This window comes from Suricata suricatta, chromosome 7, assembly GCF_006229205.1.
Source record: "Suricata suricatta isolate VVHF042 chromosome 7, meerkat_22Aug2017_6uvM2_HiC, whole genome shotgun sequence".
In the NCBI taxonomy this organism is placed as follows: domain Eukaryota; kingdom Metazoa; phylum Chordata; class Mammalia; order Carnivora; family Herpestidae; genus Suricata; species Suricata suricatta.
The window spans coordinates 94,978,732-94,999,255 of record NC_043706.1 but is presented as its reverse complement, the minus strand read 5'-3'; the positions used below and the strand labels follow the sequence as shown (position 1 = coordinate 94,999,255).

The 20,524-nt window shown below is 36.7% G+C and overlaps 1 protein-coding gene and 1 pseudogene across 1 annotated transcript in view; one reads left to right on the top strand and one right to left on the bottom strand.

Moving 5' to 3' along the window:
* Nucleotides 1-20,524, bottom strand: part of CDC40 (cell division cycle 40) — a 55,677-nt gene that overhangs the window by 4,307 nt on the left and 30,846 nt on the right. The window contains exons 4-14 of the mRNA XM_029943207.1: nucleotides 19,524-19,607; nucleotides 17,956-18,095; nucleotides 16,541-16,637; nucleotides 15,047-15,186; nucleotides 14,335-14,409; nucleotides 12,339-12,384; nucleotides 9,685-9,786; nucleotides 8,612-8,727; nucleotides 8,221-8,354; nucleotides 7,085-7,196; nucleotides 6,496-6,721 (exon numbers count right to left, since the gene is read on the bottom strand). Coding sequence (XP_029799067.1) covers nucleotides 6,496-6,721; nucleotides 7,085-7,196; nucleotides 8,221-8,354; nucleotides 8,612-8,727; nucleotides 9,685-9,786; nucleotides 12,339-12,384; nucleotides 14,335-14,409; nucleotides 15,047-15,186; nucleotides 16,541-16,637; nucleotides 17,956-18,095; nucleotides 19,524-19,607 — 1,272 coding nt within the window. The remainder of the gene's footprint in view (nucleotides 1-6,495; nucleotides 6,722-7,084; nucleotides 7,197-8,220; nucleotides 8,355-8,611; nucleotides 8,728-9,684; nucleotides 9,787-12,338; nucleotides 12,385-14,334; nucleotides 14,410-15,046; nucleotides 15,187-16,540; nucleotides 16,638-17,955; nucleotides 18,096-19,523; nucleotides 19,608-20,524) is intronic.
* Nucleotides 20,205-20,524, top strand: part of LOC115296387 — a 4,847-nt pseudogene continuing 4,527 nt past the window's right edge.

Below are 20,524 nucleotides of genomic sequence, written 5' to 3'. Positions count from 1 at the left end.
GCAAGCAGGTGACAGAGTGTGAAAGAGCCTTGAGCAATGCCTGGGGGCCCATCCAGAAGTAAGGAGATTTCTGCATGGGTAAGGGAGACAAGGGGCCTGGTGCCTGGACAGCTTCTATTTTCAATTTACATGTGAAGGATTCTCAGTGTGTATGGTACAGGGGAAAAACGCATTAAATAAATTCTTATGTGAGTGATACGAAGAATAAAACAAAAATAACAAAAATCCCAAACCAGTCACCTAGATCTAGAATCTTGACAAGTTCCATATGCCTTTTTGTTTTTAATATTCTCCATAAGAAATTCTTTAGTAATTTTGAAGGATTTTGGTCTCACTGCTTTTCATGAGCGACCAGAAATGTTTTTTATAGAGTAATGTGTGCGAAATGTAGTTTGAAGAATAACACAGATAAAGCAGCAATATCAATTTCTAACTATGGTTCAAATCCCCAAACTTTGATTAATTAGAAAAAAAAGAATAACTGTAATAGTTTCCTTTTAAGTAAGAATTTTCTCTAGCCATCTATCTACCCATCCAGAAGGAGCAAACAAGTAGTAAAAACTTCTATGAGCTGGGGTGCCTGGGTGGCTCAGTTGGTTAGGTGTCCGACTATTGGTTTTGGCTCAGGTCATGATCTAAACGTTTGTGAGTTTGAGCCTCACATTGGGCTCCTCGCTGACAGCGTGGAGCCTGCTTGGAATTCTTTTTCTCCCTTTCTCTCTGCCTCTCCCCACCTTGCTCTGTCTCCCTCTCAAAAATAAATAAAGTTAAAAGAAAAAACTTCAAGTAGGGTCTTGGTTAAAAGGAAACATTTTTAGGTATAATTTGGGGAACAATATCATTTATCAAATTTTCAATGCTTTATACCTCCCCTAAGGTACCAATAAGAAGTGACATTTAAAATGACCCAAATGTATTGAAAAAAACCTCAGTCTGAAAAAGGGTCAACCACAGGTCATGATCTCACAGTTCCTGAGCCTGAGCCCCGGATTCTGTATCTCTCTCTCTGCCCCTGCCCTACTCACTCTCTTTCTGTCTCTCAAAAATAAATAAACATTAAAAAAAAAAGTTTAAGAAGCTCAACCATTTGTCCCTCCTCATATAAAATTATTAGCCAAAAATCATCAGCAACATGGATTAAAACATAAGAGTGTTTCTAAATTAAATTAGCCATAGTCTAGGTTCAGATCAATCAATGTTTTACTAAAAGTAAACAAAAAAAATGTATGTAGCTCCCTTCTTTCAAGGAATCTTGGTACAATGAGCTGTGGAATAAGAAAGGAGTCTCCGTGCTCTATGGACTTCGTTATTGCTAGTAAAAATGCCTGCCAGGCATGGTTATATTTAATAAACACAACCCTATTTTCTCATTAGAAACTGTAATTCAGTGTAATAAGCTAGTAATTTACATCTTACAAATAGTCTTAAGTCTGAAAATGATACCATTGAAAAGCCCTTAACAAAAACCTATAAAATTTTAAAGATAAAAGATAAACAGTGGGATCAACCTCTGTCAAATTTTCTTCTAAAAATATTTTAACAAAATAAATACCTTTGGGAGAAAACATGTCTCTGACATCTCATCCATTTATCAATTAGCATAGCACAGGCTGCTCAATATCTAATTATAATCTCTTATTCTCCTTTAAAACTGTCTACTAGTCCTACTATTATAGTATTGTTTAAGAAAACCAAGTTTCCTTCAGTTTGTTTGCTTGTATCACTGTGCTATTCTTAGCGGGTTTAGGGTGTACAAGTTTGGCAAACACCCCCTGTCTGAGTCAGCTCTCACGCTGAGGTGGTAGGGCCTCCCTTTCTCTCCCAAGCAAGCTGCCGGTTATACTAGTGACTGCCTTTCAGGGACAGCTGTATGTAGTGAAGGACAGTTCTGGGGATCCTGAAGCGGTTTTGCTTCCTCCTTGTGTTTGTAGCAAGACTGATCCTCACTTTTCTTTCCAACTAATCAAACTGGATGCAAGTTATCTTCTCTCCCCACCAGATCCTCACTATCCAGCTATATAATTAATTCAGGTTCTGGGTGTTTTAATGTAAGCCTCAGGGCATCCACGAAGCAAAAAGCCTCTAGCAGATACACAAAAGAGAAAGAGAAAGAAAAAGAAATCAAAGCATACTACTATATAAAATCATCAAATCACAAAGGAAGAGAGAAAGGAATTAAGGAACAGCCAGAAAACAATTAACAACATGGCACTAGTAAGTCCATACCTATCAATAATTACTTTGAATGTAAATGGACTAAATTTACAAAAGATATATTCAGCTAAACTTAGCTGAATGGATAAAACAAAACAAACAAAGGAAAAAAGACCCAACTCTATATTGTGTATAAGAGAATCACTTCAGTTTTAAGGACACACAGATTGAGAATGAAAGGATGGGAAATATATTGCACGCAAATGGAAATCAAAAGAAGGCAGGGGTAGCTGCTCTACCTGTATGAGACAAAACTGACTTTAAGCCAAATACTGCAATAGTAGAAAGGTCATTATATAATAATAAAGGGGTCAGGTCATTAACAAGACATAACAGATATAAATACTTATATATCCAACATCAGAGCACCTAAATATATAAAGCAAACAGTAACAGATCTGAAGGGAGAAACAGATAGCAATATAGTAATAAGCAGGGGACTTTAGATCAGACAAAAAGACAATATGGAAACATTGCACTTAAATGACATATTAGACCAGATGGACCTAAGTGACATACTGAGAACATTCCACCCAATACCCACTCCAAATATTTCCTGGAGAATATTTCATGTGCACTGAGAAGAATGTATGCATATGAAATATTCTCCAAGAAAGATCATATTCTTAATATCTTTAAGAAGTCTGAAATCATATCATGCATCTTTTCTGACCACTATGGTATGAAACTGGAAATCAATTACAAGAAAACTGGAAAACGTACAAGTATGTGGAGATTAACAACACACTACTAAACAAAACATGAGTCAAAGATGTAATCAAAAGGGAAATCAAAACTATTCTGAAACAAATGAAAATAGAAAAACAACATTACCAAAACTTATAGGAAACAGCAAAAACCAGAGGAAGTTTATATTGAAAAACACCGACGTTAAGCAAGAAGAATCTCAAATAAACAACTTAACCTTGCACTTGAAGGAACTAGGAAAAGAACAACCTATGTCCAAGTTAGCAGAAAGAAGAAAATAACAAAGATCAGAGAGGAAACACATGAAACAGAGACTAAAAAGATAACAGAAAAGATCAATGAAACTAAGAGCTGTTTTTCTGAAAAAGAAACAAAATTAACATTTAGTTAAGCTAAGAAAAAAAAGAAAAACTCAAGAACAGAAATGAAAGAGACATTACAACTGATAATACAGAAACACTAAGGATCATGAGAAACTACTATGAACAATTATATACCAACAAATTAGAAAACCTAGAAAAAAATGGATAAATTCCTAGGAACATACAATTTACCAAGACTGACTCATGAAGAAATAGAACATCTGAACATGACTAAGGAAACTGATGCAGTAATCAATAACCACCCAACACCAAAAAAAGTTCAGGACCAGATGCTTCTCTGGTGACTTACACCAAACATTTAAAGAAGAATTAATATTAATCCTTTCAAAACTTTCAATAAAATAGAGGAGAATTCTTCTAAATTCATTTTATAAGGCCAATATTACCCTGATATCAAAGCCAGACAAGGACACTACAGGAAAATTAGAGCCCAACATCCCTGATGAATAGAGATGCAAAAATACTCAATAAAGTTTTAGCAGACTGAATTCAACAGTATATTAAGGAAATCACAGAAAACGATCAAGTGGGATTTATTCTTGGGATCCAAGGATGGTTCAACATATGCAAATCAATGAGATACAAAAATGAAAGCTAGAAATCATGATAATCTCAATAAATGCAAACAAATCTGACAAAATTAGAAGTCCTTTCATAATAAAAGTCACAATAAACTGGGAACATATGGAAGATACCCATGTGTGACCGGCCCACAGTTAACATCATGCTTAACTGTACAAAGGCTGAAAGCTTTTCCTCTAAGATCAGGAAGGGTGTCTCCTCTACCCACTTCTACTCAACATAATGGCATTAGGAATCCTAGTCAGAGTGATCAGGGAAGAAGCAGGCATCCAAATCAAAAAGAAGTAAAGCTGTCTCTGTTTGCAAATGGCATATTACATACAGAAAACCTAATGATTTCACAAAAAGCACTGTTAGAACTAATAAATGATTCAGTGAAGTTGCAAGATACAAATTCAATATTCAAAAATCAGCTGCATTTCTGGGCAAGGACTACTGGAAAAATAAATTGAAGAAAAAAACAATCCCATTTATAGTAACGTCAAAAAACAAGAAAATACTTAGGAATAAAGTTAATAACCAAGAAGGTAAAAGATCTGTACACTGACAAATATAAAACTGATGAAAGAAACTGAAGATGACATTTATAAATAAGTGGAAAGATATTCCATGTTTGTGGATCTGAAGAATTAACATTGTTAAAATGTCCCTAATACCCAAAGCAAGCTATAGATCCGATTCAGTATCTATCAAAATTCAATGCTATTTTTGACAGAATTAGAACAACAATCCTTAAATTTGTATGGAACCAAAAAAGACTCTAAAGCAATCCTGAGAAAGAATAAAGCTGGAGGCATTGAGCTTCCTGATTTTAACTACATTACAAAGTTATAGTAATCAAAACAGAACAGTACTGGCATAAAAACAGACATACAGATCAAATGGAACAGAAAGCCCAGAAATAAATTTATGCATATATAATCAACTAATTTTTGACAAAGGAGCATAGAATAATATAATGGAGAGAGCACAGTCTCTTCAATAAATGGTATTGGGAAAACTTAATACTCAAGTGCATAAAAATGAAACAGGACTCCTGTCTTATACCACACACAAAACTCAAGTCAAAATGGATTGAAGACTGGAACATAACCCCTGAAACTCCTTGAAGATAAACTCCTGGATACTGGTCTTTGCAAATGTTTTCTGGATTAGACACCTTAAGCAAGGCAACAAAAACAAAATTAAACAAGTGGGGCAGCCTCAAAGTAAAAAGCCTCTGTAAGGAAAACCATCAACAAAATGCAAAGGCAATCAAAGAAGTGGCAGAAAATATTTGCAAACCACATAACCCAATAAGGGACAATATCCAAAATATATAAGGAACACCTACAACTATTATCAAAAATCCAAGTAAACCAGTTAAGAATTGAGCAAAGGACCTGAACACTTTCCCACAGAAGACATACAAATGGCCAACAGATACAGGAAAGTGCTCAACATCACTCATCATGAGGGAAATGCAAATCAAAACCATAATGAGATTTCACCCTATATGTTAGGATGGCTATTGTCAAAAAGACAAGAGATAATAAATGCTGGTGAGGATGTGGAGAAAAAGGAACCTTGTGCACTGTTGGTGGAAATGTTAACTGGTACATATAGCTACTATGGAAGAAAGTACAGAGATTCCTCAAGAAATTTAAGACAGCACTACCACATGATCCCTCAATCCTACTTCTGAGTATATATCCAAAAAAATTAAATCACTATCCTGAAGAGATATTTGTACTCTCATGTTTCATGCAGCATTATTCACAATAGCCAAGGTATGGAAACAACCTAAGTGTGAAAGAATGGACAAGAAAAATGTGGTATTTACATATATAATGGAATATCATTCAGCCTATAAAAAGGGGAATGCCGCCACTTGCAACATGGATGAACTTGGATGGCATTATGCTAAGTGAAATAGGCCAGACAGAGAAAGACAAATACTATGTATTACCACTTATATGTGCAATCTTTAAAAAAAAAAAAAAGAGTCAAACTCATAGAAACCAAGTAGATTGGTAGCTGACAGAGGCTTGGAACAGGGTAGGGAAATGCATGAGGCTGGTAAAAGGGTACAAACCTTTAGTTGTAAGATGAATAGGGTCTGAGGGTCTAATGTATAATGTGGTGACTATACTTATAATACTGGATTGTATAATTAAAATTTTCTAAGAGAGTAGATAGAACCTAAGTGTTCTTACCAAACAAAAAAGGTAAATATTGAAATATTGTAAAGTGGTAGATGAACTAACTCGGTAGGAATCCTTTCACAGTGGATACATGTGTTAAATCATTATGTTATAAACTTTAAACATATTACAGTTTTGGCAATTATACCTTAACCGAGCTGGAAAAAAACCTTAAGCTTTGGAATCAGCATAATACAAGTTTGAATTCTGGCCTTTCATGTGTCACGGAACCTGGGGCAAATTACTTAACCTATACTAGTTTCCTTGTCTATGAAACAGGGATAGCAAATTTATCTATCTTGAAGACTGCTTTGCACATGAAATGAAAGAGTTCATATAAAATGCTTAGGATGCTTGGCACACAGAAAGGACTCAATAGACGCAGCATCGTTAATCATTATGACAACAAGGACTCCCTTAGATACTCAGTGTATACGGCGTGCCAGGCACTGTGCTGGCGCTGGGGACATACTGTGAGCACGGCTGACACAGGTCTCCAGTGATCAAGAACTTGTCAGGGAAGAGGAACAAATACGCAAGCACTGGGAAGCAGTGGGAAGCAAAGCACTGTGTGGGATCACGGACAGGAGGTGATCCTCGTGTGAGGATTGGTGAGAAAGGCTCTGCTAGCAAATGGGAATTAAATGAGGTCTAAAGGATGTCATCATGTATAATGAAACAGTAGTATGACTCTTAGGAATATTTCTTCAGCTCCGAGAAGGGAAAACAAGAAACATGCTGACATCACCCCTTGATTTAATCCAAATGTTCTGCTGACCAATGCTCTCGTTTAGAACACACACACAAGGGTTCTTGGAGCCCTGCAACTGGTGTTAAATATTTACCAATTTCTTTTATACCATCCCACATTTTAAAACAGAGCTGAAATACTATCTGAAGATAGAAACATCTGGAAGTTTAAGTATAATCAAACTGTTAAAGTATGTAAACAAAACAAGTGCATGTGTACGGTTATGCTTCAGAGCACCGTGCAATTAGTCTAAAGCAGCTCACATAAAACTTGGTGTCCATATCAGATTCTGTGCATGTAACTTCATTTCTGAAGGAAGAAAGATCGTAGTTATAAGACAGTCTCAAAGCATGGACTTTAAGGATGACATAAAAACTATACATAAAGTATAAAGTCAGCTCCTCATGAACTGGGGGTAATTTGAAGGGGGAACTGTTGGTGAGTGTGGGAGAAATTGCAGTGAAATTACATGAAACCTTCAATGACTCAAAGTTCCCTGACAACGGTTAGGGACCTGCTCAGATTCCCAAAGGGACTCAGTTTTTAGTTTCAGGAGGAAACTACTGGCAGTAGTTCAGGGCTTCCCACTTCTTAAAGCAGAACAACTTCTACAGTGAGATGTCACATTTTCTAGTCCCTGTAAGGCCATCACCACGGTTCAGCTGTGCTTCCTGACGGACTATAAAAACAACCTGGGATCCATCCAAACATTCATTTTAACAAAAAAATTATACGCAATTCTTTGTAAAGAAATTATAAAACATGACCCATAATATGGAGTGAAACTCGCTTTAGTATTTCTTGACTTTAGAAAAATGTTTTGGTTTTTAGTTCTCCTCTCTGGGAAAGCAACATTAACCGATATATTCTACAAATAAAACATTTGTTTTCTACCATTATGGGCTATGAATAGCAGGACGCTGTGGATGATGACGTGGGGCAATTTTCAGTACTGAATAATCATAATGTAGGTGTTTAAAAAATTAAGATATTTTAAACTATTTCTTTGGGTTGGCTGTGAGGCCAGGATCTAACCCTCGGTCCCAGCCCTGAACAACACAGTCTACACATCTGTGGGCCCTCGGTGTCCTCAGTCATTTTGCAAAGCACCTAATACAGAATATAAGTCAACACAATATAAATTTGTCGACAGTCCAAGGAAAATGACTCAGAACATATAACCTTTGGATACACTGTCCCAAGACTATGAAAGGCAGCATGTCTAAAATTTTATTTCCATATTCTGGATACTTAAATATTTAAAAGAGTTTGGTTGGCAAGCCAGAGATCATGGTTGTGAAAATCTTCAAATGGTTGCAGATTATGAGGGCTGGGCTGGTCTTTCTTTGGCTACGAGGTTTTAAATTCCTTGCTCTTTATATATGAATCAGAAACTCACCATTCCCAAACTCTGAGGCTCTTGTCGTCGGAGGTGCTCACGAATCTCCTGTTCTCGTCCACAAAAACGATGGTGTTGACGGCGCCCAAATGCCGGTCGTACTCCTGCACAATTTCTCCACTCCGAATGTCCCACTGCACATGGAACAAGACAAGAGGTAAGCACAGAAGTGGAGCAGACTGATGAAAATAAAGAAAGATCAGAACTATGGAGCGTGAAGAAGAAAAAGATCTCTAACATAATGGTTTTTACAACGGACTGTTTTCTACTAACACCAGCCCACTAGCGGTCCCGAAGAGCAGCGAGCGGTAAACAGGTGACTATCTTTATTCCATCCCCAAATACAACAGATGCTGTAGAAATCTTACTAAAATACTGCGAAAAGACTTACCTGCACAATCTTTTTGTCAGACATACCAGCTACAAAGAGATTTTGCTTATCTTCATCAGGATTGAATTTGACACAATAGGGCACTTTTCGGTTTGTAAATCTTGATATGCACTGTCCTAAAACCAAAGACTCAAGTTTAGGTAGATAAAAGAAACTGTGGGATTACAAACTAGAGATCATCTGCTTAATAGGTTTTGGGGAAGGGAAGCCTGCCTTGTTCTTTACTAGAAACTACACTGCTCCTTTTCACAGGTTCTTAATGCTTAAAAATAAGTTTTTCAAGAGTAAATCATCAATTACAGAATAGATACAAGGATTATGATGTGGAGCCAGAGTCGAGAGCCTCTGTGGTGGGTTAAGAGTATGGGCTTTGGTTTTAGACCTTGGTTTAAATCAGTTCAGCCATTTACTAGCTGTGTGACTCTGGAAAAGTTACCTCTTTAAGCTTCAATTTCTTCATCTCTAGTAATTATAAGAATAATTATAGGGATATCTTAAGAATTGAATGCAATACTGCATAGAAGTGCACAGCACAATGCCTGGTCAACACTAAGTTTTGATAAATATTAGCTATTATCTTTACTCTTAAAACTCAGTAAAATGAAAGATGGTTATATAAAATCATAGTGGCCACAATGCACTGATGCAACTAGCGTTTGCAAGTATATAAATCCAACTGGACTACAGGCTTGTAAACTAGCTTACATTTTAATCGATGTGGGCAATTAAATTTAATGCTGTTCTTCAGATATTTACTGTGCTTCTATTATGTGTGATGCCCTGTGCTAGGGGATAGAAGGGAACAAAAAGATCAATTAAATAGTCTATGGAAGATTTCAAATTAGCTTATCTGTCTGCTTTACAAATTGTTTGATGGAAACAAAGTGTCACAGTAAAAAAGCTATTTATGTAGCTCAGTTTCAACTCTACATTTTGTGGGATTAGCTGACAGTATGAAAACCAGCAGTTACAGATGGCATCACTTGTCACAAAAGACCGCGCACACGGCTCCATTTACCAATGCTAATGCAGAAGATAAATATGTATTAGTATTAGTCCAAGTGAGCTCTTACCTGTCTCCGTGTCCCAGAGCTTAAGATACCTGTCATAGGCAGCACTGAGGAACTGTGTCCCTGCAGTATTAAAGCAGATGTCCCTAACAGCTTTACTGTGACCTAAAGGTAGAGACAATACAGATGGAGGTGAGATGAGATGTCTTCTCTTAAAACACAAACACCGTAAGAGAAATAGCATTTTTAAGCCACACTGTGAGTCAAAATCTCTGGAATCCTATCCCATGACTTACTGACTCAGAGTAAGTTAGGTGTGGGCTTGGGAATGTAGGTGGTTTTTTATTCCCCCTTCAAAAAGCTCCCTAGGTGTTTCTGATACATAACATTTAGGTAAGAACCAAGTAAAAGGGGCTTTTTTTTTTTCTCCCTTGATATATTGAATACACTTAACTGATGACTAGGCAGTCAAGAATTTAAGGAAACATAACAGGCCAATTACTGCCGATGAAAAAGAAGGGAGGTTCACTCTCCAGATTACTAAGTGAAACAAAGTAACTTAACCCTCAAGGTCATGGAATCACAGCCCTTCTTCATTAGCTGTGGATTTCTGTGATCACATTATCAGGTGTCACAGAAGTGAATTCAGAATCTCAGAGCCTAATAAACCTTTCTGAAACAAATGTTTTAAGATAGCATTTTGACAATAAATTAATTTTAAGGTGCTCTGCTTGGAAACCAATCTTGCCAGACCAATCAACTCTTGTGAAAGTTACAGGGACAAATACAATGTGGCTAACTGAAAGCAGAAATTTTCCTATTTCTTACCACCCCATCATGACCAAGACTGACAAGTACAGTTGTGCAAAATATGCACTGCACAAACTGTCAACCACACACAGCAGCCCTGAGCCACCACTACTAGTGAACTAGTCAGGCTATGTGCTACAGTAATCAGGCATTCTTTTCTACAGCAAGAGTCTTATCTTCTGAAACCAGGTACTTTTCAGTTTTCCACTAAAAAACTGTCTGCCGGTGCAGGCGAGACAGATGGGGACCAAATCCACTAAACGTACAGGAGGCGTTTTTGCTCCGCTGTACACTGCCAAGCGCCTTCCCACAAGCCCCCTGTAGGCTGCTATGGCACGTTGGGCAGAATTTATTTGTGCGGTGAGGCCCTAAACTCATATCAAAGCCTACAGAACAGACTCCCACTTGAATCTAAAAGCAGACCCACTACGATTTACACAAATAGTGTTTCAATGATGTACAGTTAAATCTGGAAACATAACCAGCCTTCATATGAAATCTGACAAAGACTGTAAACTGTTCTCTACGAGAAAGCTTTGCCACAAAGCCGTTCTCTTTTTGGCCTGATTTTCTCCTTTGAGGAGTTCACTCAATCTTTTATCCTTTTGTATGTTTTAGCTGTCAGTTCCTAACTTCTCTTCAGAGCTCAACATCTGGCTAATTGCTTACTGGACATTCTCATCTCCATATCCCAAAGGCAGCTCAAGTTTAACAAGTGATACCCCTTCATCCTCTTCTGTGCCCTCTCCTGGGGAACGGCACCCCCACTCACCCAGCCAGCCGGGAGCCCCCCTAGATTCCTGCTGCCCGCTTCTCAGTTATGTCCAGTGACTCAGTCCTGGTTTGTAACTCCTGACTGTTTTTCCTCTCTATGCACAGCTTTAGTCCAGGCTCCATCATCTCTAATGCAGACCAATGAAATAACCCTGTAATGCATCTCCCTGCCAGCAGGCCTGCCCCACCAACACATCTTCCATACTGCCACTGTGATCACTGTAAACTTCATTTCCTGCAAAAGCTGTTTAATGGAGGGCTTTCCAAAGCCCTCTGGATAGATTCTACACCCCCCTTTTTTTAATTTCAAAGGTTTTTTTTAAATTTTTAATGTTTTTAAAGTTTATTTATTTTTGAAAGACAGAGACAGAGCATAAGAGTGTGAATGTGGGCACACAAGCAGGGGAGGGGCAGAGAAAGAGAGGCAGACACAGAATCCGTAGCAGGCTCCAGGTTGTGAGCTGTCAGCACAGAGCCCCGATGAGGGGCTTGAACTCATAAACCATGAGATCATGACCTGTGCCAAACTGCATGCTTAACTAACTGAGCCACCCAGGCACCCTGATTCTGCACTCCTTACTGGTGGCACGTAAGGTCCTCCATGTTATGCTTCTGGTTGTACTGCTTTATGTGCTCGTCATCTCTCACCACATCCCATGCCCTGAACTCTGAAATATACCTAGCCACCCCGAAGCAGCATGCTTTCTCAAACCACTTTTGCTTTTCTGATCTCTTAGTTCCGTTTTTTGTCTATTGGGAGAATTTACTCCCTCTTCAAGATTCAGTTCAAGCTTCTGAAGACTTTCCTTCATTATCAGTATAGTAAAATTACTGTCAGTGATGTTATCTTAGTTTAAAAAGTCCTTCCAAACAGGGGCACCTGGGTGGCTCAGTCAGTTAAGGGTTCAACTTTGGCTCACATCATGATCTCATGGTTCATAGGTTTGAACCCCGCGTCGGGCTCTGTGCTGACAGCCCAGAGCTTGTAGCCTGCTTCCAATTCTGTGTCTCCTGTCTCCCTCTCTCTCTCTGCCCCTCCCCTACTTGTGCTGTCTCTCTCTCTCTCAAAAATAAATAAACAATAAAAAAGAAAAGTCTTTCCAAACAGATTTATAGCCAAAAAGAAGTATTACCAATAAATGTTCGTAGACAGCGCCTGTCTCCATAAACCTCCCATAGCTGGGGGAAAAAAAAACACAGAGAAATATTAAAATTAATACAAGACTTTGATAAAGTGACAAGTTTCAATCAATAACAACAGTTGTATGCTGGCTATGTGTGTGCATATCTGTGTAGACGGGATTTAACCAAAGGCATTACATATCAGTGAACATATTGCTAGAGCTGTTACTTTGTGTTGCAACATTTGGGACACACACACATGAATTTGAAATCTGACACTGAAAGATACACCAAAATATCAAGAGAACTTAGATGGAGCTAATACAAGTGATTTTCACTTCTTACTTACTCTTTTCTGTATTTGATATATTTTCTATGATGAAGAGTTTTTACTTATGTAATATTACGAGCTACTTTTGGAAGAACTAAATGCTATTAAAATCTGCCATGTTTATACATTTGGGTACTTACCAGATGTATTTGATTTTTTTTTAACTTACTGAAGTAATAAAATATTATAAAAGTTATATGACAATGTTATCTAGACTAAAATGTAATAGGCTAATAATTCTCATCACATCTAAAGTGAATTAATACAATAGCTTCAAAACTACCTTTATTCTTCCCTTCCTCAAATCAAATCATTGATGATGTTACCAGTGTTCTAAAATAGAGAGCACTTCCTGGCCACCCACCGTCAACCGCATCCAGTCTCAGTTTCCGCAGTGTACCGGGCAAAGGACTTCCAGGACCTGGTCCTCGCCCACGACTGTCACCATGCCGTATCTCGGATTCAGGACCCCAGCAACCACAAACTTGTAGTGTTCAGCACATGCCATGCCTATCCATCCGATTCACTCTTTTCAGACCTCCACTCCCAAGACTCCCCCCCCATCCCTTTTACTTAGTTCCCTTTCTACTGAAGTATGCTCCTTCTTTGAAACAGAACACCTAGGGCCAGCCTTTATAAGTATCATTTACATCATAAAGAAGTGATCACCCTAAGGGCAGGGACAGGGCCTTAATAAATATTTAGTCTGGCCTGTTTCACTAATTAGGTACCTAATAAATGCTTAGAAAGTGAACTGAATTGAACTCCATGCTTTCTGAATTGATCAAAAAGACCTTAATCTTAATGAATATAGTTTGTATGAAGTGAAAGTGAAAGGAAACCAGGGTTTTTACTCTAAACTATTAGCTTGTAATTTTAAGCTACTGAGTAGAGACAAATGCCTAAGTGATTGCCCTCATCAAGAAAAGCTACCTTCACATATCATTCATATCCATGAGTTGTTTACAAAGAGTACAATTTTAATGATTCAACTTTCCAAGCCTCAAGAGCACGAGAGGGTTGCTGTGTCTTGTCCATCATAACAATGCAGACCCAGAAGACACAAAAACGAGAACTATTCTTTCAGATTTTAGTTTTTTTTTTTTAAAAGCCTTTTCCCATGTTCAAGTTGACATGCATTGGCAAGTGAGCTTTTCCCCCACATACTCTGTCGCTGAAGCTTACCTTGCAGCGGAGCTTCCCAAGACTGTAAACCCTGAGAGAAGAGGCTAGGAGCATTTCTGCTACTTGGTGTCTACTTGCATTTATAAGAAAAAGGATGAATTCTGTTACCTGCTTTTTAAAATGGGATTTCTATCATGGGTCCTCTCTATCTCATAAAGTTCTGAGGAACAAATGAACTTATATTTGTTACATATCCAAAGCCTAAAAATGCATTATTAGTGATTAAATATTTATATAATGAAAGCCAAAGTGATTGATTACATCCTAATCAGTTATCTAAGGTTACAAAAGAGCCTAGCCAGTTGGACCGCAGAGCCATATTTGAATCAACATGTTTGGAAACAGTTCATAAAAGGCTGCATTCACAGGGCCTAAGAGAAAATAATTAGCTTCTAATTGCCTAACAAACCCAAATTTATTTATAATTAACCAAACAGACTTAACCAAAGTACTAGCTTTGCAGCACTCCTACTCTGTTACTGAAAACTCACCTTAATTTTACAATCCATGGAACAAGACAGCAATAAATGGCCAGAGAGAGGAAATAATCTGACAGCGCTGACGCCCTATAAAAAGGTATTAACAGTTATCAGTCAGAAGGTGTCTAATGTAAGCTACAATGAAACATAACGAAAGGCCGGGATATTTTTAAGCAACCTAATGTACTGATTTTCTTAATTCTAAAAATCATGCCCCAAAATGATCTTTGTTAGTAGTCCAAGAGCAGCCCTTACTGACACGAAGCTTTTGAAGATTTGTTTTCTGACCTTTAATACTGACTTTGTCACCCAAGGGAATTTTTAGTCAATCAAGTTGCTAATGGCTCTCACTCCTCTTCCTTCTTTTACTCAGTTCCTTTGCTCTCTGCTAAGAGCTGGAAAATTACCAGTTGGAATAGTGCCGATGACAAAGAATATAACATCAAAAGTTTCAAGTATCTTGTCTCTGCATTAGTTTAAATATTATCATAGTTTATACACCAGAAACTACCTAATCTTCTCTTAAGCATGATGATCCCAAGAGCTAAGGCAACATTACTGAAGTCTTGGTACTACTACCAACCCATTATTCACTGACGCAGTCTCAGAGAAAAGTAGACTGTGGTAGGAATATTTGGGGAAAGGCTTGGGCTACCCATGAGGAGATCAGACACTGAATTATGAGTGTTATGTCATGGCCAATCCACATGACCACTTTACTCACCTTTGTATGTCCAGACCACACATGAATTTGTTTCTTGGGAAGATAACACTTCTCAGGGGGCACAGAAGACCGCAGATTAACCCCAACATCTTGAGGTATGTGAAGATAGGATCTGCCTTGGTAGTCATACATTTCTTTAACTGAAATAAGAAGAGAAAGAAAAGCAGTGAACAAATACAAGCTGCAATCATAAAATCTATATCCTTAAATGATAACATTTTATTCATAGGGATATTGTTCCCTATAAACATATAGGTACTAACACTGATGAAGTTAAGACCAAGAGTCAGCTAAAATTGAGCTGCTTGAAATCACTGCTATTATTTACCATTAGACATAATACTTTGGAATTTCTAAATACCCAGACACTATCAGACCTTTAAATAAGATCTGTACTTCTTTTAGTTAGTTATACATTTTAATGATACATGAAAAAAACTTCGCTGCAGTGTAATTACAGTGAGGGAAGAAAAGAGAATACTTGGGCCTTGTGAGTCACTGGCAAAGACTCAGAAGCAAAACAGGATAAAAAAAAGAAGCTAAAACAAAAATATCAACTATCCTTTTTCCCTGCTTTCCTCTTTTATGCCCTTCCTATTCCATTCTCTTGTCCACTTTCAACACAAAGTTTACAGTGAGGTCACTGGTGGGACTTAAACGGCACAGTGTATATAGAACATTTAGCGGCATGTCTGGCACAGAGTGGTCCTCACTAGACGTGGGCTGTTGTTTTTATGATGGCTGCAAGCACCACAGTATTAACCAGACTCCTTGGAGAGAAACCTCCAGAAAATTGGAGTTTGAGAAATCAAAGACGGCCTCATCAAACCTAAATATTTGATAGGTCATCTAACATTAGAAGAATCAATACATCAATACTAAATTATTCTTTACAATTTGCTAAATGCTACATAATTTTCAAAAAATAACTATTCGTGAACCACGTATACATTCGAGAATATTTATAACTTATTTTGGACTACATTTCCTGATGTAGTAAAGGAAATATGCATTTCCTTCCACGTATCAAAATTAGTAAGAGAATTTTAATCTCCAGTCTATTCACATGAAAAAAAAAAAGGGTTTCTTTTCAGGTATAATTTAGTAACGATTATAAATTAGGAGGATATCTGGAGAATATCTGGCTTGGGTTAAAAACAAAAAGTTAAAATGACTGGGGCAGGAGTCTGTCCTTAGGAAAGAACAGATTGTGGACAATTCAGATCTCTTCTTTATCTGCCATTTTAAAAATTCACTAGCACTTCAAAGAATCGTCTCTGGCAATCATTAATCATGCTATTTTCTCTCCTTTATTATTAGAACACAGAAGAGTCTGCTATAATTTCTTTGAGATGCAAATAGTCAATATAATTATTCTTAATACAGTGAAGTAGAGCCGCTGATTAGTAAGGGCAATTGATACTACATGAACAGAGAACAGAGTAACTGCTGAAAGGTTACCATAAAAATGAAGAGGCATAAAAAATAGATTACCATGTAAGATTGTCTTCTCCTCCCCAGGTTTCTCTTCTTCCTGTTTGCCCTTTTTCTGCCTCTTTGCTGTGATTTCATCTAATTCTTTTTGTTCTTCCTAAGGAAATTAAGAAGTGAACTTTAAAATGGATGTTTTAGAACCCACTATGCCCCAAAATTGTTACAAATACTTTATAATGAGGTCCGCTTTTTGGTGAAGCAATAGCTGTATGTCTCTCAGATAACAATCTCAACTCTTTGACGGATTACAGAATGACATTAACACATCATGGGTACTCGTTAATACTTTTAAACTCATTTTATCCAAAACCCAGGTTTCCTTCTGGAACACCCAGAAACAAATTTAGTGTATTATGCTAATTATGTAAGCGAAAAGACAAAGCAATTAGAACATCCACTACTGAAAAAGGAAACTCAATTTTAGGACACGGTGGTATTCTCCAGTAACTACAGCTTATAAGCATGTAAGCAATGACTACAGATCTGTGACACAACTTTTATGGGAGGAGCAGTGGAAGGAAGGTGGGATAGTAGTAAGTCCCCATCTATGATAACGAAGAAATCAACAGATGCTGTCTAATGTAAGTAAAAAGCAGCATATGTATATGATTGAGATACACAGATGAAAGATACAGCTAGAACAGAAGCTTCACGAGGACAGGATTTTCTTGATCTTGTCCACTGCTATGTCCCTAAGACTTACAATAGTCACTGGCTCATAGAGACAGTAGGATTAGGAGGGGGAAAAGGGCAGATAGGGTTCTATAGTTTTACTTTATAAACTGCATGGTATTATTATTTTAAAATATAGATTATTATTTGTTAAACATTTTAAATGTTAATAAATAAAACCCATCAATTATAAAATCATAGAAAGGCTGATTTGGTGGTTACTGTCTGAGGATCTAGTATCAGAAGAGCAACTACCACAGTAGTTTATCAAATTTTTATTTTTATTAAAAATTGTCCAATATTGTATTTTAATTAAAAATATGGAAGAAAATAAATCAGAAAAAGGGTAAATAAAAATATCTCCAGGGCACCTAGGTGGCTTAGCTGGTTAGGCGTCTGAGTCTTGATCTCAGCTCAGGTCATGATCTTGGGGTTTGTGAAATCGAGCCCCGTGGTCAGGTTCTACGCTGATAGTGCAGAGCCTGCTTGGGATTCTCTCTCCCTCCCTCTCTGCCACTTGCCTGCTCGTGCTTTCTCTCTCTCTCTCTCCTTCAAAATAAATAAATAAACTTAAAAAAATATCCCCCCCCCAAATTTATTTTTTCAATCAGCCATGGCAGGGAAATACTAATGAGTGAGTCATCATTTGGTTCTCAAAGGAAATCTCAAGTTTATTAATGTAGATATCCTTCACAGACACACAGCATCTACCTGAATTGGCAATGAAAAACATCAAAGCTTACTTCTGAGGGTTTGGCTACATCTTTTTCATCCACATATTTTGCCCACGGTCCCAAGAAACCATCAATATTAGACGCATCATTTTCTTTGAACTTTTTCCTCTTTTCTATTTTTTTCTGACCAGTTTCAAACACAGTTAAACCTACATTAAAAAAAACAGAGAGATTACAAATATGGATATTTTCTGAAGGAAAAGCATTTATATAAATATATACATATACCATATATATTTTTACTTGGTATGGTTAAAGAAAAGTTGATTGTTCAAGTGACCAAAGATTTATTTAAAAACCAAAATAAAATCTATATGAATCTGCCAAATAGACCAACTCATGCTATACAAAAAGAGACTCAACCTTCTGGGAAGAGAAGCTTCCTATGATTGCAATTATTTTGCAAATCCTAATCTATTTAAAGAAAAGACCCAGCCATGTAATCCTACAATGATACACGATCCTTTTAATGATAAAGCTACTTTTGAAGCAAGAATAAATTAAAATTTATCATTTAAAAACTGAATCAAATTACATTAATTCATAATTTTGATTCACTTGCAATTCAACAATATTAATTAAACAAGATTTCACAAGAAGCTGGCATTCTTCCAAGTGATCTCAATCTAAACTTGACCTCTAAATCATAAATCTTAAGATTAAAAAGAAAGGAGGAAAGAGGATATTTCTGGTTGATGTTCTGATTTGATCAGTAGGAGGTGGCACTCTGTGTGCAGTCACGAGATTGGAAAAGGAAAGGTTTATGGGTCACAGTCACAACCTAACTACATAAAAGATATAGCTTGTAGGGGTCTAACTTAAAAAAGCCTACCTATATTAATTCAAATCAGTTTCCTTCGGGTTGTATGTTACAAAGAAAGCTTGTTAAAATTCTGTTTTAACAATAACAGCACATAGACCAAAGGTAGCTGGATGATATGATATAGGGTCTGTAGCTACTAATTAGAAGTCCTCATACAATGAGCGTTTTCCTTTTCTAAAGAGCATATTTTATGGGTAAGATTCCAATGATGAGCTTTGTGAGAAGTTAGCACTTAGAATACGATGCTTTGTCTTATAAGTACAAAATAAGTATGTGCACAAACATTCTAAAACACATATTCAAACTCAGTCTTCAACCATTTAAAGACAGTCTTCACAATGTATAATAAACTTGTTCCGCTCTCTAAAAATGGAGCTTGACATTAATGTTAAGAAATAAATTGCCAAGATCAGCCACACATTAATGATAATTTACTGAATGATTTCTACGTTTGACACTGCCAAGTGCTCACAAAACCCAGAATAACAGGCACCAACATCTTCCCTACAAGGTTGCACACCTAGTTAAGTGGCAAAAACAAGCTCTAAACTATGAGTTCTAAATTAGACTGCTCTAAAATATATTACTGTATTGTCTCAGCTTAAAATAAAACCAACCTAATAAAACACTAGTTTTTTCTTACTGCCTAAAATCAGGTTTTCAAGACAGTAATCATAAGTGTGTGTATACATAGATAAAGACACATACATATATACTTGACATTAAACATTTCAAATAAATTTAAATAAATTACCTTGATTTTTTTCAGCTTCTTCTACAGAACCAATATATTTAGTAGACACTTGGTGATTATCTAATGAAGGGTCTAATGCATAACCTGAAAGGAATAAAAGTACATATTACTGACTCCATTTTTGCCATTTGTTCATTTTATTACTATACAAATATTAGTATGTCATCTCACATTTTCCTTCCCAGATGTTGAAATGGTCTCTTTAACTTAGGACCAAATCCTTATTTCCTAAGGTACGTTTCTTTTAGAACAATTAACCCAAATCTCAGGGTGGACCATGAATGACTTCGGTCAAGTAAAAAGTATTCTTATAGGATGAATTTAGCATGTTATTATTACATTTTTAACGGTCTGGCCAGGATATCAAACTTTAAATTCTGAGATCTTAAAAATATATGTACATCACAAGTTCGGAAGTTTAGAAACCGTTTCCTTTTTGTTTTTGGTAATAGATGATACATAGCTTTAGTGTATCAAATTAAATAAACTAAACTATTACCTTAAAAAAATAATAGGCTAAGAAGAATTATATAAAATCTAGCTATTATTTTGAAAATGCTATTCTCAGGAAAGATAGCCCTGTCTCTCAATTTTAAAATAATACATTTCTACTTCATAAATCACTATGTATGTTTCCTTGGTAAGAGAAGTAATAGGAATATCTATAAGGATGTGAATACGATGGTTCAAAAAGTGAGAAAGTAAAGTGCCCAGGGGTCTGACCAGTTGGTTGAGTTATCTATCTGACTCTTGATTTTGGCTCAAGTCATGATCTTGGGTCGTGGATTGAGGCCCATATTAGGCTCTGTGCTGAGCATGGAGCCTACTTGAGATTCTCATTCTCTCTCTCTCTCTCTCCATCTCCCTCCATCTCCTTGTCCCTCTCTCCTTCTGCCCCCCTCCCTTGCTCTCTCTCTCAAAAAAAAGTGATGAAAGTAGGTAGCTACTATATATATATATATATATATATATATATATATATATATATATATATATATATA